At 39.1% G+C, this 17,460-nt stretch overlaps 1 protein-coding gene, 1 long non-coding RNA gene and 1 pseudogene across 5 annotated transcripts; 1 reads left to right on the forward strand and 2 right to left on the reverse strand.

Annotated features, from left to right (window-relative positions):
* The first annotated feature begins 1,285 nt into the window (after window positions 1-1,285).
* Window positions 1,286-9,456, forward strand: LOC129313122 (uncharacterized). 4 transcript variants are annotated; one of them, XR_008593870.1, is made up of 6 exons: window positions 1,287-2,256; window positions 4,549-4,628; window positions 4,772-4,967; window positions 5,780-6,502; window positions 8,769-9,067; window positions 9,193-9,456. It is a non-coding gene; the product is annotated as an uncharacterized LOC129313122 (long non-coding RNA). The 4 variants fall into 4 exon arrangements; XR_008593868.1 differs by lacking the exon at window positions 5,780-6,502 and having other exon boundaries at window positions 1,286-2,256; window positions 7,740-9,067; XR_008593869.1 differs by lacking the exon at window positions 5,780-6,502 and having other exon boundaries at window positions 1,301-2,256; window positions 4,549-4,667.
* Window positions 2,574-6,074, reverse strand: LOC129313115 (glucomannan 4-beta-mannosyltransferase 1-like). Its single transcript, XM_054956021.1, is given in 10 exon segments — window positions 2,574-2,944; window positions 3,244-3,450; window positions 3,534-3,733; window positions 3,847-3,960; window positions 4,057-4,193; window positions 4,280-4,390; window positions 4,500-4,568; window positions 4,571-4,751; window positions 4,836-4,934; window positions 5,760-6,074. Coding segments are annotated over 10 exon segments (1,593 nt in total). The 3' UTR covers window positions 2,574-2,784.
* Window positions 9,457-10,345: 889 nt separating the features above from the next.
* LOC129319174 (ABC transporter B family member 1-like) lies at window positions 10,346-16,659 on the reverse strand (annotated as a pseudogene).
* Window positions 16,660-17,460: the final 801 nt, after the last annotated feature.

Here is a 17,460-nt window from a genome sequence, read left to right on the forward strand (position 1 = left end):
CCATCACCCGATGGGAATTTTAACATTAAATTTGCTTATATGTTTTTATCCACAGGTACAACTGGCAATGGAAATACCATCTGGAAACACATTAGAAAGCTGAGGTGCCAGAAAAAATGAAGTCATTTCTATGGCTTATTGCTCACAATAAGGTTCACACGGCTGATCTCCATAAGCAAAGAGGTATTCAAGACAATAGCAAATGCCAGTATGATTGCAATAGGGATGTGACTTTAATGCATTTACTTCATGATTGTTACCACGTTAGAAATAAATAGCTTGCTTTTGTTTCGCCTGAGTTTTGGGAGAGGTTTAATCATTTAGAAGGAAAGGAGTGGGTTACATGGAATCTTAGCAAGGAAATAGGTAACCATAACACTAAGTCCATTCCTTGGGGTACTCTTTTCTCTTATGTATGTTGGGATATTTGGGTTAATAGATGTAAAAAAGTGTTTGGAAAGGAATAGTTTTTTTGCTGGATGGGAAAACACATACAATGTCTTTTTAGAGCATTGCAGGATTTTAAAATCAAGCAAAGCACTGTGTTGAAAGGAAGAGATTGTTCTGCACACAACCATCAACCTCAACAAGATGCTGAGTTCTTCACTTTGGAAACTGATGCCTCGTGCTTAAATGGTAGAGGAAGTGCAACTGGAGGAATTATCAGACAGCAAAGTGGAAGATGGATAATGGGTTTCTATTTAAAGATAGAATCATTGCCACCAACCATTGCTGAGATCAAAGCTATAACCATTGGGCTTCACTATAGTTGGAATCAGGAAAATTAATGTTATTTTTGATTGTGTTAGCACCTTAAGTTTGATTTTGAGAGATTCCTAGCTAAATCATATTTATTGGGACATTATTCAGGAAGTTAGAATGATTATAGGTAGAGATTGAATTGTTAACATTGAGTTTAAGCTTAGGATGTTTGTCAAAAAGGCTAATACTTTTGCTAAGTTTGCTTAGAATATAGCCTCAAAGGAACATTTCTTTAACCATCCTCCCTCCTTTATCCAAGAAGAAGAGGAAGGGGAGAGAAATGGCTATATAGAGGTGATTTGAGTTTGTAATATTTGGTTATGAATGAATCATGATTTTAATAAAAAAAAAATTTACCCGGTGAATATAACAATCATTTCTCTATGCTTTTTTTTTTTTTGGACCCAAGATCATTTCTCCATCTTGAAGTTTGAATAGATTGGCTTGAAAATTAACTGGGCCTGTATTCAGAGCCTGTCATCTTAAAACGTGATTACTATTTACTCAATCCATCTGGAATGAAAGGGTGTGCAGAAAAAGGCTTAAGGACTTGAAGTCAAAACTAAAGAAGGCCCACGAATCCCACCGCTTGAAGCTTCTGTGATTGCAACTTGCAAGGCGGTGACACCATGCCATCCGCTCCCGCGGACGGGCAGATGCCGGCCCCCGCGCCAAGCTGTTAACCCCTTTCATATATTGTGGATTTTTTTTAAAACCGCACTTGCAACTTTTCTCTACACCCATTTTCCGTTCCCTGATCTGCCGGTTGTTCTCAGTCAACTGCACAAAGTTTCCTTCCCAAGCGAAATGCTAGCATATTATTTTACCTTGCCAAGAGCCGTTCAAGTCTCGCCTGTAAATGTGCATAAGCGAATGTAAACCCTCGTCAGAGGACCTGAGATTTCCCTTCCACCTGTGCAGTTTGCTTTCCATCGACTTCATAGATTTATATGGTTGACTTGTTTTACGAAAGGAAATGTCTTCACGGCAGTTAAAAAAAAGTCTTTCTTGAAATGGCATGGTTTGGTAGAGGATTAGAGGGTTACCAACTCGCTGAAAATGATGCGATGTCGCATCAAAGCTAACTTATGCCTCTCTCTGCTCTTTACATGTTCCCTTTTTTTTTTTAACGAAAAGCATCACCAGTAGAGGTGGGTGCTGGATGATACTGCTGCCCTTGTACTTTGTTCTGTTGACCGTCTCTTCATTTTCTGAAATTAGCTGCACATTATTTGGCGAAGTTTTTTATTAACTCTATTTAGCCTTTTGTCGTGGAAGGTTAGAAAATACTGACAATTTTCAACAATGTAGCCAACATTCAACAGGTAAAAGGGAAAATTTGCCTTGAAAAATAAATTATAACCCCGACAAAACACAATCTCGTGAGTGGCAGATCCATTACTCTTTGTCGACGAACAAGCTTTCCACACTCCATCGGACGCCGTCCACCGTTGTCAGCCCTGCGTGGTTGTTCTTGGGCAAGCAGCGAAGAAGGTTCGAGCCCTTTGAATCTAGATTTGAATTTCATACGCTTGTCATCTTTTCCCTGCGTGGTTGTTCTTGCTTTGTCTTAAATTTTTCATTTTAACTTGGCTTTGAATATGGTCGTGTAATCGTTTGAATATTGACGCTTTTGAATTTGGGAATATTTACAGATTGAATTGATTGTGTTGTGTATTGGCATTCTGTTTATTAATCTTTTCATATTATCATCAATTTAGAAAATTCTCAAGGTATTTGTGGCGTATGATCTTGTAAATGTCTTGGCTTGAGTTGTGTCATAGTATCTGGAACAAAAATTAAAAGGGTATTATATCAACTATGCATATTTCAAAGATACAGGTCGGCCCATGGCTACCATGATGATCCCAACTAAATATGCTCTAGTCCTGCTAGTACATAGCCTGGAACATCCTTATAAGCTTTATACTTATAGATAACATACGAGAATTACAGCCCAAGCACAAGAAGTACTGATTAAGTCATACAATACACTAATATTATGATCATTGCATTTTCGATTTAGTTGGGGACAATTGTTCCCACCTGCCCAAATCCCATTGTGAAGAAAGCTCCAGCCTGCAGTAACAGATAGATGAAGAAATGGTCGTGCCCAAATAGCAGGTCATAGATTGCACAATGCAGCAAAAACATTCCCATGAGAATCTCCAGTGGGTGGATTCTGTTGATAAAATGAGAGGATTATAAGCATGCACATGAATTAACTAACAATGAGTAATAGTTCGTTATTGTTAGGATTATATACTTTACCTTAAACTGTAATCTTGTCTTTCATGCTTCATAGTGCTTTAGTGCAAATTTTACAGAATAAGCAATTAAGACATTACTGGCAGTTTCTGTTCTCTCTTCAATGTTCCAACTATTTTTTCTATGTTACAGATAGATTTAGTGGCAATTTTGCTGTGTTACTGATGGGTAAAGTGCATTGTTTAGACTGACTCAAAGCAAACGTGCAAGTACCTTTCCATAAATTGAAATCGAAATCGAAATCGTGAATCCCTTGATGTCCTAGGATTGTTCTTTTGTTTCAATGCATTACCAAGCTTCTCTGTGACAATCCATTCATTGACACGATTTGCTTCCAACAATCCTATAATTGCTGCTTTAGTCCGATGGAGTGACATGACATTCTCAAAAAGTATCCAGAGTACAAGAAGATGCAGGGACCTGTTCCATAAATAACGGATTTTTGAATAACCAAGATGAATGAGGTCATTGAACGAACTGGCAGTGCCGTGAGAACTGTTTACCTTGGGGTGCACACTGCATTTAGAATTGTAATGGTTGCTGGAATGTATATTGCAATCTGCTTTTGAAGACTGATTTCTGGAACTATCACACTGGCTGGTATAACTATGCAGTAGAAGAAAAACGTCACCCAATGTGCAACTATCTTCCTCACGAAAAAGAAAGCATAGACTAGATGGAATCTCTTGAAAGCTGAAACCCTCTGGATGACACAACCAGGCATCAGTCAACTTATTACTTAAAAATGTTTGTGAATCATGATAACTATAGGGAATTGGATACTTTTTGTTGTTTTAAACATTTGTGTTTACTTACACTACAACAGATAATTTCCTTGGTCATTTTTCTAAAGAGATTCGCTGGGCCGCATGACCATCTGTGCTGCTGATATCGATAGGCCTTGAATGTACTTGGTAGTTCATTTTTCACCTAGCAAGCAGCAGAAATGTGTTAGTTAATGGTTATTGAAACTTAGATGTAGTCAACATAGCATGAGAAAAATTAGTTAAGATATCAATAACTCACTGCCACATCACCAACAAAAACAAATTCCCAGCCCTTAAGACTAGCCCTGACTGCAAGGTCCATATCTTCAACAGTGGTTCGATCTTTCCATCCCCCTGCATCATTTATTGCTCTAATTCTCCAAACTCCTGCTGTCCCTGTATATCATAATGGACATTTGAGTAAGCTGATTTGCTGATGTACTTTTGTAAATGTAGCTTAGTCAGCCTGTTAACTAGCTTACCATTGAACCCGAAGAATGAGTAGGTTGAGGAACCCACTTCTTGTTCAACATTGAAGTGATAATCAAGTGACATTTCTTGAATTCGGGTCATTATGCATTCATCTGAGTTTACTGCGTGTAACAAAAATGGTTCAGCAATACTTTGAATTCCTGAGTTCTTGATTATGCATGCATTCATACTAATGTGACGGAAATAGTTTTTAATGTTGATGTTATGTACCAAATTTCCATCTGGCCTGAACCAAGCCCAACTTGGGGTTCTGAAGCAGGTAAGGAATGGTTCTCCATAGAAATCCGGATCTGGCTGGAAGTCTGCATCAAAAATTGCCACAAACTCACAATTGTTGACGTATTCCTTCTCCAAACCCTCTTTTAGGGCACCAGCCTTGTAACCATTTCGATTATTCCTAGTTTCATACTTGACATTAACACCTTTCCGTATCCATTTATGACACTCCTGTTCAACCAATTCCTGCATGTTTATGGACACAGGGTTATAGCAAATTTATATATGAAAGGGGTCTTCAATGAAGATCTGCTGGATTCAATGAGATACCCGTAAGACTTGATTAGTGGAGTCATCAAGAACCTGGACTATGAGCTTGTCAGATGGCCATGAAAGTGCACATGCTGCTCCGATGGAAAGCTTGTAGACCTGGTGATAGAAATCCAAATATATCGTTTGAAGGTATTTCGTCTTTATCAAGCATCATTCTTTCCCTTTTTGCTGTGAATATCTCGTGATACAAGCAAAGACAACATGCGCTTATTTTACTTCATCAGTTATCTGGGGTTTTAAGCTTATTTTTTGCACCGCTTTTTGCTGTAAAAAATGATGTGTTTGATTGTGTAGGTATTAATCTATATAAGCTAACAATCTGGCATGTCATTTACCCCACTAATCACATTAAACTAAGGTAAATGACATGCCAAAAGTACTCCACTTATTGTTTACCAGATGTTTGTTTCTGTCAATTAAAAGAAGAGAGGAAAAAATAAGGGAAAGTGAATCACATTACTCGTTTGGTATGTCATTTACCCCTACACCATTTGCAAATCACAAGGAGTACTTTTGTATGGTTATGAAACTACAGGGACTTGCTTGATAATGATGAAGCCATAGGAACCAAATTGATAATCAAGGCAAAATTTAGGGATCAAAAGTTTTATTTTGCCAAAAATAACATTGAAAACAGACAATTAAAAAACAGAGAAAAGAGTAATGTAATGGCATGCTATAGGAAATATTTGAGAAGAAAAAATCCAATTGATTTATTCCCATTTAAAGCTATCTCCTGATTACTAATAAAAAATGTTTTTATGGTTTAATGTGGTCATTTAGAAGTATTAGCCATTATCAACTGATCTTAAAACTTATTCAGAATCAGATGGATGCTTGATCTGTGTATACGAAAGTGATAAATATCATATGGGGATTTGATAGAACTTTCATGGCTTCATTGTCGGAAAGAAAGCTTACCTCTCTCTCATTATACATAGGTATCTGGATCAACACCATGGGGTAGTGTTTGTTTCTTTCTAGGTCTTGTTTCAGGGCATCCAAGTTGTACTTGGTGTATTTCTTCTTCCTCAACACTTTAACCCCAAATAGCACAAGTGCCATGAGTACTCTTTCAACAAACAGCATGATTGACATACCTGAGCACAGTATGACAGCTAGTTTCAAGAGTGGTATGATCACTGGGTTTCGTATAGATTCCCAGGCATATTGTAGCTTGTTTGAAGCATATTCTGGGGTTGTTCGATCAGACTGCTCAAATATAAGGTTTCTCATTGTTCCTGTAGTCCTTAAAGGTAGGATGGAAAGTTGGGCTGTAGACTCTGCCTGAACAGAGCTACTTGTGAGCTGAGGAAATTGATGGTGGCTCAATGACTTACGCTAGGGGGTGAACTACTGGGTGTGGTGTATCCAGGATATGAACCCTTCACCTTAAATAGAAAACAGAGCTGGGGAGAATGAAGACGTGTATTGGGGTTCAGATGGACGAATGTAGTATGATGAGTAGGACGTAAGGAGGAGAGCTGCTCTTTCGGAGAGACACACGTTCTTCATGCAAGCCGTGGTGCTGTAACGTAGCGGCTTGATAGCTGTATCTCTGTCATTTCTTGCCGACAACGCTATCAAAAGTTTACTGCCAAAGATTTTGATCAGAGTAATAATTGCTCATTGTATCAATCTGATCTATCAGATTGTGTTATCTTGTGAGTAAATATTAGATAGATGCCCACGGCATCAAGCTGGCATAATTGGCATTCTTCTAATGACTAGATATGGTCTTTTAGTAGTTCATTTAATCTTGTTTATCTTTCTTTATTTGCTAAAATTGGGTGAAATATGCTTGTTTTGTTGTTCATATGCTTGTTTTGTTGTTTCATAGGCAACAGCATATTTATTTGTAGATCTACTTGTTGAGCAACTTGTTGAAAGAGGAGGAAATGAGAGTAAACAGGAGTAGGATGGTGACAATCCCTTGTTGGATAGATAATGTAGAAGAGTTCACTTGATGTGTAAAAACTACCCTAAAAAAAAAACAAATTTCTTGACACTAGTTTATTGAGAGCATAATTATAATGTAGAAACCTATGATATTCCTTAGTTCCTTTTCTGAAACTTTTGTAGATAAGGTTTGGATTCCTTAATCTGATAAATTCCCTTATTAGTCATGTGAAAGTTACCATAATCCTATCCTCTGGATTGTTTTTGTTATCTGGTTTGAATTTAAGTGACCCAAAGTGGTTTGTGAGTTTGTCAAACACACAGAATGTTTTGGGGTAAGAAATTGCAGGGGAAAATTGACTATCTGGAAACGACAGATAGTTTATGTCTGACTCAGATAAGTCGTATCTATACTGGAACACGTTGCATTGCTCAGAGAATTTTGGATTTAGCAAAACTTGTGTACGCATGAAAGTTTGAATGCACACAAGTTTTATACTCTGTTCTAATTCATAAGCTATGATATGGGCCGAATCATCAATGATTAATCTTTTAAAAAATTATGTGGAAAAGGGATGGTGACATTTATAGATGATTATTATCTTCATTTTGTTGATCTCTTTCGATTTAACCATTGGAGCTTGAAGTAAAATATGAACCACTTTCCGAATATATTTTCTGGTGGAGGATTAAGATCTCTGGTGTACTAGTTTGCTGGATGGGTTACATGGCGTTATCACTTATCAGTGATAGATATTCAAATCTTATAATAGTTATTAGCAATGTGGAACAAATATAGCATATGCTACTTCATTGTCACCATTGGGTCAATTATTCGGTCAGGACTTTGATGTGATAAATTTTGACTTGCTGAAGACCTATATGCACGTGAGCATGTGAATTGATGTTGTAGCTACTTAATGACGGAGAAAAATTCTTTGCATTATGTTTATACATATCTTTGTTAAAGAGTTTACTTCTTCCAGTTACATCTTTGTGCAGATTTAAGTGTGACCATCAGACAGCTTTCTTATTATTTACCAATGATCAGATTTTCTTTAGTTTTCAAAGGTCTGCATGCATCTTCACTATTGATGTGCGTATCCCTTCCCAGGTTTGCCAATTGCCAAGATACTTGCGCATTGAAGTTGGTCAGTTGAACTGCTTTATGTGTGGGATGATGCAGTTTTTTTGCTATGAATCTGTGCCCTGTGAAGTTGCTAATTTTAGGTTATATTAACATAGCTTTTTTTTTTTTTGGAGCAAAATATATTAACATAGCTTTGAAGTTGGAGGGAACTATGATCCTTGCCCTCTCATAGTTTTTAAAATATCCATGGAATCTGGCTCTAGTGATATCATTTTCCTCGTGTAAGAAGTTTAGCGGTTGAAGCAGGCACATTTGGTAATGTGTGCATTGGCTTTAGGTGACTCGAGCCTGATATTCCTTTTATACGGTTTAATCCCAGTGATTCTTGGCTTGTCGAACTGGATACGGATTGACATGCCTTGCACTATCTCTATGATGAAAACTGTTCCTAACTACACTGATTATGTGCCCCCGTTTGTTTTGAGATTATTATTGTTGTTTTTAATGTTTGTTGATCTTTTTCTTGTTTTTATCTCGCCGGGCTCCTCACTAAATATAATGCATGAATGTGTTTGCCGCAACCACGAGAAGCATGATAATTTATTTCTTACATTTCTTAACTATATTTTTTCCTGTTCAGTCTGATGAATAATCTCATAGAAATTTTGCTGATTGAATAATATATTGATTTGAATAAAATTTTAAATGAAATATTGTCGTTCTCTTAAAATTGGCTGGACTTGCTATATTTAGATAGATAGATGTATTTTTAGCAAAAGACTAGCTGTATGCGAAGCTGCCTTTTTGTCCTCTGCCACAATTAGTACATTATTTAAGGATTTGGCTGTTGGGTTAGAAGCGGTGTGTATTGTTGGGTTTTGAAAAGAAATTCAATAGGCAATAATAGCTTACCATCGGAATTGTTTTTCTTGCACCGCTAGTTTTGGAAACACACGATCTGTGTGTGAATGCTGAATAAAGCCAATCATATTTTGGAAGCATTAGGGGAAAAATGAGAGAGAACTCTTCACTTGTGCGGAAGAAAAAATTGGAAAAGACGAAGCACAGTTGACACGGCAAGTCATCTTTTGGAAGCATCAGGCAAGAGCTCATAATCAGGTAAAGAGAAGACGACGGGCCACTTAAGTTGTAAAAGCTCTACCTCCGGTGATTCCAGCCGCCAAGCAAGCAAACGTCGTTGTACCAAAATTGCCTCAAATCACTCTTTGCAGGGAATCACGTAAGGCCTAGCTTCTCACTCTGATCTCACACTTCTCTCATCATGATATTCTCTTAAATATATGACAAATGATTGAATAAAGCATTGGTTGTGATATTTTTATTTTAATGAGTTAAATATTGCAGGCAAATTAATATGGGTGAAAACTCCAAATGGGCTTGTCCTGTCAGGTTAACACTCCAGAATGGTGCATTCGTGATATTGTGGACTAGGGTGTTCTGCTCCAACATGCAAACTAGACTTCACTCGCACGACCATTACAAATGGTTCAGAAAAATTAAGTAATCAGAAATCATGTGCGTTTTAATTGTAGTATGATATAATGCAAGATTTTGTGAAGTCTAAATCAAGAACAATAATTATTCATTCATATAATCATATTTTCAGAATTACAGTGGATTGAATATAATAGGACTATAGTAGATTGAATTTGTAATAAAATTATTAGCATTTTTAATTATAATATAAATTTATCATTCACTGACAATCTTAGAGACGTACGGTGACGGCAATACAGATTTATTTAGCTTTTGACATTTATCAGGAAAACACTTTGGGCTGGTTTGTTTTGGTTTTGGAAATTTGGACAATAGCTTTTGCTAGTATTTAAGATTTGAGTTAATTTTTTTCTTATTTGAGATTTGTCATTTCGTTTTTTTGATGGAACAGAGCATTGAAAACATATAAATGGGCTTGAGGCCAGCAAGGCCTGGGTTGCCCGTGAGATTGAGAATTGGGCTTTGCTAATATGACCCTTTTGGCATAAACCGTATGTTTTTTTTAAAGCCTGATCTCGTTTTCCCACCTCTTCTATATCCCACAAATGTTAGAACACACGAGCCATGCCCATTAATAACATCTTTCCATTGTACAAAATACACACACACACACACACACACACACACACCCAAGAAAATTCCTTAAAATGAATTTGCAGATTTCCAAAGTGCTTAATAAAAATATTTCTTGACGTTAATATCTCGTGAGACAAGAACATCCCCATCATTCGTTTTCTAGATCTTTCATAGTGTCTTTACCCCAAACGTGCTTTCTAGCCTTCTCCATAATTATCCAAGAAACATTTTTGACAAATACTTTTTTCAGATTTAATAATTCCATAATTTATCAAGATGTAATAATTAAAAAATAGTTAAATTGCTTTTTTGTATACAACATGTTAATTCTTTCAGGCTGCAATTTAATGATGCCACGCAGGGCTGCAGGGGACTCATTTATTCCGCAGGGCATAAAGTACTTTAAGAGAATAACAGAGGCCCATAAATTGAAATACGCATGCCTTGAATTTCAAGATCTACAGAATTCCAGCCCGCCTTTGTTAATATATTTCAATATCATTCGTTATTTTGTCTGTCATTTCCTTGGTAAGATTCATGAACACAAGAAGATACATTCTTAAATTCGAGGGGAGGGATGGTACGCGAACTATACTAAGGGGAAAACGCCAAAAAAGGAAAGCCAACAATCATAGGTATATATAGAGCATACTCCATTAGTGGGACTTGTTTCTGGACAACTAGCTTTCTCGTTCATCGTCTTTTGGTCTTGCGGAAGAACTTGAACTCGAGGTCATCCCTACCACTTGACTGTGCGTAAACCTCTGTAATTGAATCATTCGAGCATAGATCCCATCTGGGTGATTTTTCAACAACTGTGAGTGGGATCCTTGCTCTGCCCACTTTCCCATCATCAATCACTGCAATAAGACTAGCATTCCTAATAGTCGACAGCCTGTGTGCAACTATAATGGTCGTTTTTCCAGAGCATGCACGGTCCAGAGCCTCCTGAACAGACCTCTCAGACTCAGCATCAAGTGCGCTTGTTGCTTCATCAAGAAGCATCAGCTCGGCTTTTCTCAGAAAAGCCCGAGCAATTGCTATTCTCTCTGCTTTTGCCCTCCTGATAGTTGAACTCCTCTCTCTCCCACGAATGTCTTGTATCCTTCAGGCAAAGCTGATATGAATTTGTGGGCATTGGCAAGGTTGCTGCTTCCATTATCTCGGATTCAGTTGCTGAGTCGTGCCCATAAGCTATGTTTTCGTATATGGTAGCAGCAAACAACAAGGCTCTTGGGGTACTACTGCAATGTGCCTCCTAAGGGACTTGAGATTGTATTTTTCTAATGTCCTTTCCATCAATCATCACTCGTCCAGATGTTGGATCGTAAAATCGTTGTACAAGTGCAATAACTGAGCTCTTGCCACAGCCACTAGGTCCGACAAGGGCAAGAGCTTTTCCAGCTCTGGCACGAAGATTCAGGTCCCGAAATACTGGCATATCTGGGCGAGTGGGATATGAGAAGTCAACATGTTTAAGTTCAACTTCACCACGAAGGCGGTCGGGAACAGGAATAGCATCTTGGTCATCTGGCTCAATTTCAGTTCTTCGGTCAAGGAGATCAAAGACTGACTTCATGGCTCGACCTCCCTTGATGAAGTCAGGTGCCAGAGTTAACGTTTCAGCAGCACCATTGGCAGAAACCATGAGGACCATGAAAACTCTTATTGTTTTAGAGAAATCAGAGATTCCGTGCTTCACAAGCCAAGAAGCATACCACAAACCAAGTGCATAGGAAGCATAAAGTGCAAACTGGGCTATCCCAAACCCGCTTCCAGAAATCTGTCCCTTCCAAAAGCATCGTCGCAGTGGAGTTTCAAGGTTAGAAGTGAAAAGACCCACAATTTTTGTTTCAGAGTTAAAGGCAGCAACTGTTCTAACATTTGCAATAGCTTCTCCTGCTAGTTGTGTAGCCTTGGCATGAGCTGCTTCCAGGTCTCCAGAGAAACCAGACATGAACATTTTCTGTGCATAATTCAATACAGTCAATGGTTAATATCAGCAAGAGCACAATTGAAATTCGAAACATGCTAGAATGAATTATATTTTAGCAAACCTGTAAAACCGTGGCTGCGACAACAACAGGGAAGACGGCTACGAGGACAAGGGCGAGGCGCCACTGCAAAACAAACCCTGCAGTACATGCAACTAGCATAAGGGCAGTGTTTTGAACAATCACTGAATGCGATCTCCAATGGCTGATCTGACATTGTTGGCATCAAGAGCAAGCCTTGCTGCAATCCTAGCACTCTCATTTTCCTCCTGATCAAACCATGCCATTTCGTTCTTGAGCACAGCAGCCAACATCTTCTCCCTAACTCGCTTTGTAAGATTTTCTCCCACAATATCCCAGAAGAGATGCTGGAGTGTATTAAAGAGAAGTGCAGCTGATGAAAGGCCAATCAGCAAGTAGCAATACTTCTCGATTTCTCGGATCATAAATTTGTGGTCTGGGTTGTAATAGACACTAAGAACTGCACTAAGGACATAAGCAAAGAAGGCACTAAGAGATCCACAAGCAACAGAGCCCATGGAACCAACTGAAGCATATAGCCATTCAGGGGAGTTCATTTTTGCAAGGCGCCAGAAGGAACTGGCTTGGTCTTTGAAGGCAAGCTTTTCAAGCCTGTAATTTGGATGCGGTGCATCAATAGACAGACTAAAGTCAGAAGTAGAGAAGTCCGACAGCCTGCGTGAGTATGGTGACCGACCATAAGAAGAATTCCGAGCAATTATTGGAGAGCTGACAGAGTTTCTAGCACTTGAAGGCCTACAGATAAAACATAATGTCAGGAGATAATCAATTTAAGTTCAGCTTAAAATATCTAATGCTCAACAGATGAATATATTCTTCGACAATTTTAATTGCAAATTTTGATAGGTAAGTAGGTAACCTTGCACTACTCTTCCTGGCATTACTCATGGCAGTTTCATGTGCTGCTTCCTGCATCCGAATAAGCTTGGCATACACTCCATTTTCCCCTTTAGCAAAGAGCTCATCATGAGTTCCAATTTCAGAAACACTTCCTTGCTGAAGCACAGCTACAAGGTCAGCTTTGCGAATGGTGGAGAGGCGATGAGCAATTACAAGAGTTGTTCTTCCAATCATGAACCTGTCAAGGGCTTCTTGAACCAGCTTTTCTGACTCAGAGTCTAATGCACTTGTTGCTTCGTCCAACAGAAGAATAGCTGGGTTTTTCAACATTGCCCTTGCAATTGCTATCCTTTGCTTTTGCCCCCCAGAAAGCTGCAGTCCTCTCTCTCCCACCTGCCATTTTTAATAATTTGGCAATTATCAAAATAATTGTTTAAATTCTCCCCTTTTAATTCTTATAAACCAAGAAAGAGAGTAAATGTACCTTCCATCTATAGAAAAAAACATTGTATTTCCATTATTTTAGAATTTTATTCCCATGAACAATTATCATAATTTTCAGGCATGACAAATTGCTTATTTTATTTATAAATAAGGAGTTTATTGAGTTAAACACAAAAAGCATCTTTCCGTAATCATAGTGAGTAATCAATTAAGAGCAAACCATTGAATGTTTAAGAAGTTGTTATTATTTTCAGGCATCTCCACCTAATTAATCCTCCACCGGCAGTTTGTCTAGCCTTTATTTAAGAATAGATATTCATTCCCCTGCATTCATGCACATGAACTGTAGAGTGAAGCATGTTACCCTTTTTCAGATGCAATATTCCTGGCTTTGACTTCTAAAAATTGATAAAAAAATAATATTAAATGGTTTTTTCTTGTTGACTCCATGAATTTACCAAATTAAAAAAATAATATTAGAAGTTGAAATTATAAACTATCAAATATGCCCAACTAAACAAGAAGCCTCTTGGTCAAGATCCACATAATTGGGTTTCCCACTTTCCAGAGTTCGGCTTTACTCCACATACACATGACATGAGACATCGCATTATGATGTTACATGGCCACTGTGATAACTGTGGCGTAGATAATGTCTATTTTAGTTTTCAAAAGTTTTTTTTTTTTTTTACTCAGCCAATATCTTATCATAAATCTCAAAAAGGAGTGGCGACCATAGAAACAAGTGGATGCTTCTGCACAGGTCTTTAAATCCAAAGATATGATTGATCTGACTGGGTTATCTTGCTGCTGAGCACAATCAATAGCCAAGACAATTATGTACTCATTTTTTCTCAAAGCATACTCTGAATCGACTAACCTGAGTATCATAGCCTTCGGGAAGCTTGATAATGAACGAATGAGCATTAGCCACCCTTGCAGCTTCTTCAATCTCAACCTGATCTGCATCTGGCCGACCCAACAGTATATTTTCTCTGATTGTGGTGGCAAATAATGCAGGCTCTTGGCTTACTAGTCCTATTTGCTGCCTCAGCCATCTAAGTTTTAATGCTTTAATGTCATGCCCATCAAGCAGAACTTGTCCTGCGCACACGGAGTAGTTCAATAAGTAACCAAACAAAATTATGATGAATAAAATGAATTTGAACAAATTTCCAGTTTACCAGAAGTGGGGTCATAGAATCTCTCAATGAGGGAGACGACGGTGCTCTTGCCGGAGCCACTACTACCAACCAAGGCTATGGTCTTACCAGCAGGCACCACTAGTGAGAAATCATTGAGGATCCGAACCTCCGGCCTTGATGGGTAGGAGAAGTCTACATTTTTCAGCTCCACCAGTCCCATCACTGACTGTAATTCCAAGCCCGATTCACTGTTTCGGTCTATCACTGGCTTGTGATCGATTATGCGGAAGATTTTTCCAGCAGCAACTCTGGCCTTTGTAAATGCAGCCATGCTTGGAGCAGATTGACCCAAACCCCTGCGCAGTATATACATAATTTGGTTGCCAAAGAATTGCTCTGAACGATGAGAACTGTGATACACGAATAGTTCGTTACTTACAGTCCACCTATCATAACAGCAAACATGGTGGCAATGGCAAGCCCGCCATTGGTGTGGTGGTGCCTGACGAGGTAACCTCCGTACCATAACAGAAGAGCGTAACAACAAAAAACGACAAAGTAAGTCGCACCCAATCCAATTCCCTTGGCGAGTCCAGTTTTGTAGCCAACCTTCTGGACAACTTTCAACGCCGACGAGTAGGCTTGTAATGCCCGGCTCTCCCCTACGAATGCCAGTACCACTCGAATTTGCGCTACCGTCTGCAGTTCCGTTTAATATGAACACCACACCCAGAAGCTGAAACATAAAAGTTCAAAACTTCTCGTACAAAAGACATGCTTGAAGTTTAAATTCACCTGTTCCACAATGTTGCCGGCTTGAGAGAGAGCATCCTGGCTTTTGCCGGAGAGCTTGGCCAACGTGGCTGTGTGAATGCCTCCGATCACAGCTATCATTGGCACTACGGCGAGGGTGACTAAAGCTAACTGCCAAACGGCCGTGAAACCCACCACGAATCCAGACACGAATGTAGCCATGTAGTGAATGAAATTACCCAGCTGCACATAAAAGCAAACACCAAGCATCAGTGTTAATGGCAAGAACAGAAACAAGATGAAATGAGAACGAAGATGAACCGCGTTCAATTTGGAAGTGGGTGTGCATCACCTTCTCGCTAATGGCATCTTGGACCATCACAGCATCAGTGTTAATGGCATAAACAACGTCGGACGTTCGAACCTCGGTGTCAAAATACTGAACGTCCTGGTTCAGGGCAGCTTCTAGGTACTTTATTCTCATTTTCGTCGACTGTCTCTCTCCAGTCCACATCCAGCAGGATATCTCTGCGACAAAACCCAGTTGTTCTAGTAACATTCACGCCACTATAACAAAAACTACTCCTAAACGACCATGTCTAGAGAACTCACCTGCCCACGATGATGCCCATATAGCAGCACCTACCACCAAGAAGTAAAATGCGTACTGCAACATAACACAAATACAAAGGCTTCAATACACAACACATTCATTCCACATCAGACTGTGTCTTGTTATAGAGATTGCATTACCTGGACGACTTCTCGGGTCATCTTGTCCACATCATTGGCATTGGACCCGAAAGAATTTACAAGATCAGCGAAAAACCGAAGAAACAGAGGCAGAGAACATCCGTGCACAATTGCCCCCATCGTGCCGATTCCCATCAGAATGTAATCTAACCCATCGGCGAATCTGAAAAGCTCGCCGAATCCGACGGGCGGAACAGTGTCGGCCTTTTCTCTGCCGTCTTTCTTGGGCTCAGAGCTTTCCATGTCCCTCGGTTCTCCTTTGGTCGCTTCCTCTGCATTGGAGCCTGTGTTTTCCGCTGTGGAGTTGGAAGTAGGAGCGGGGGGCACAAGCTCAAGGCCTTGCATTTCTGACCATTTCCAGTTCTCAATCGTCTTTATCTCCTCAGAATCTTGTGACATTTGCAAAAATCCTTAGCTTTATCAACGACCTCCCACTCCCTCTTTATTATCTCACACGCCTTACCTGGCTTTTAAGCTCATGTTTCTGATGCTGACTTTTTTCTAATCTCTCTCGGGGAAATTTTAATCATTATCTGTTTCGTAATTTCGCTCCCTCGTCAGTCTGCAGTCTTCTTATTCATAATGGAGTGGTCGTGGTGTGGAGTGTTGAATGTTATCTAGAAAGAGTGGGAGCTCAGGCAGCTCCAGTGGTTAATGTTCAGGTTGCTTCTTCTGTAAAAAAACATCGAAAGTGACAGAAGGTGAGAAGCTAGACACAAATTTCGGGGGCAAGGGGAGAGAAAGTTTGATCTTCCACCCGACAAAGGGTACTGTGTGAAAACTGGAATATATGGGTTTTTGACCGAAGTGGATTCCAATCGAGGGGGGAGGGAAAAAGAAACACTTAAAAAATCTTACCTTTTTAAAAAAACAAAAAACAAAAACCTTTTTCATGTGTAGATAGCATTTTTGATGACCATTGATTTCCAGTGTACAGCCTTGGCTTCTACTTCAAGCTAATTTGCATACTTTCCATGTCTCCTCCAAGTCCGCCGGTTCCTTCTGAAACACAAGGAAGAGACAGGACATGTTGAGTAACATACGAAGAAATGAGACTAATTATGCATTTGGGAAAATTATTTTGAAAGTTGAGGATGAACCAACACCCAGCACAATGAAAACTGAAAACAACGTAAAACGATGATCAGATCAGAATCGTACTAAACGAATATCTCAGGCAGTTGTGGACATTTCCGTTGATTCCCCCAAAATTTGATTCTCGATTGAAAATGACCGCAAATAATGAGTGTAGTTTACGGTCAAATGATGAATCGCGATGTTGGCTTCAGAACATTAAATTAGTTGTCTGAGAGTCTCTGTAAAGCAGCTTCTTACATCACGCTCTGGGTTTATTCAGGATCAGCAAGTCAGCTTCTTTTACTTTTCTGGTTTATTTATAGTGAATGCTGGGCTCTAACGGGACAGCAAGAGCAAAAGTTGGAGTAGCAAAGATGAGAATGTTACGATGGATGTGCGGACATACACGTAAAGATAAAATTCAAAATGAGCATATATGTGAAAAAGTGAGGGTGGCACCTATTGAGGAAAAAATGGTAGAAAATCGGTTG

This window comes from Prosopis cineraria, unplaced genomic scaffold (assembly GCF_029017545.1).
Source record: "Prosopis cineraria cultivar Desert tree isolate PC_DT_omini unplaced genomic scaffold, ASM2901754v1 PC1, whole genome shotgun sequence".
NCBI classification, from domain to species: domain Eukaryota; kingdom Viridiplantae; phylum Streptophyta; class Magnoliopsida; order Fabales; family Fabaceae; genus Prosopis; species Prosopis cineraria.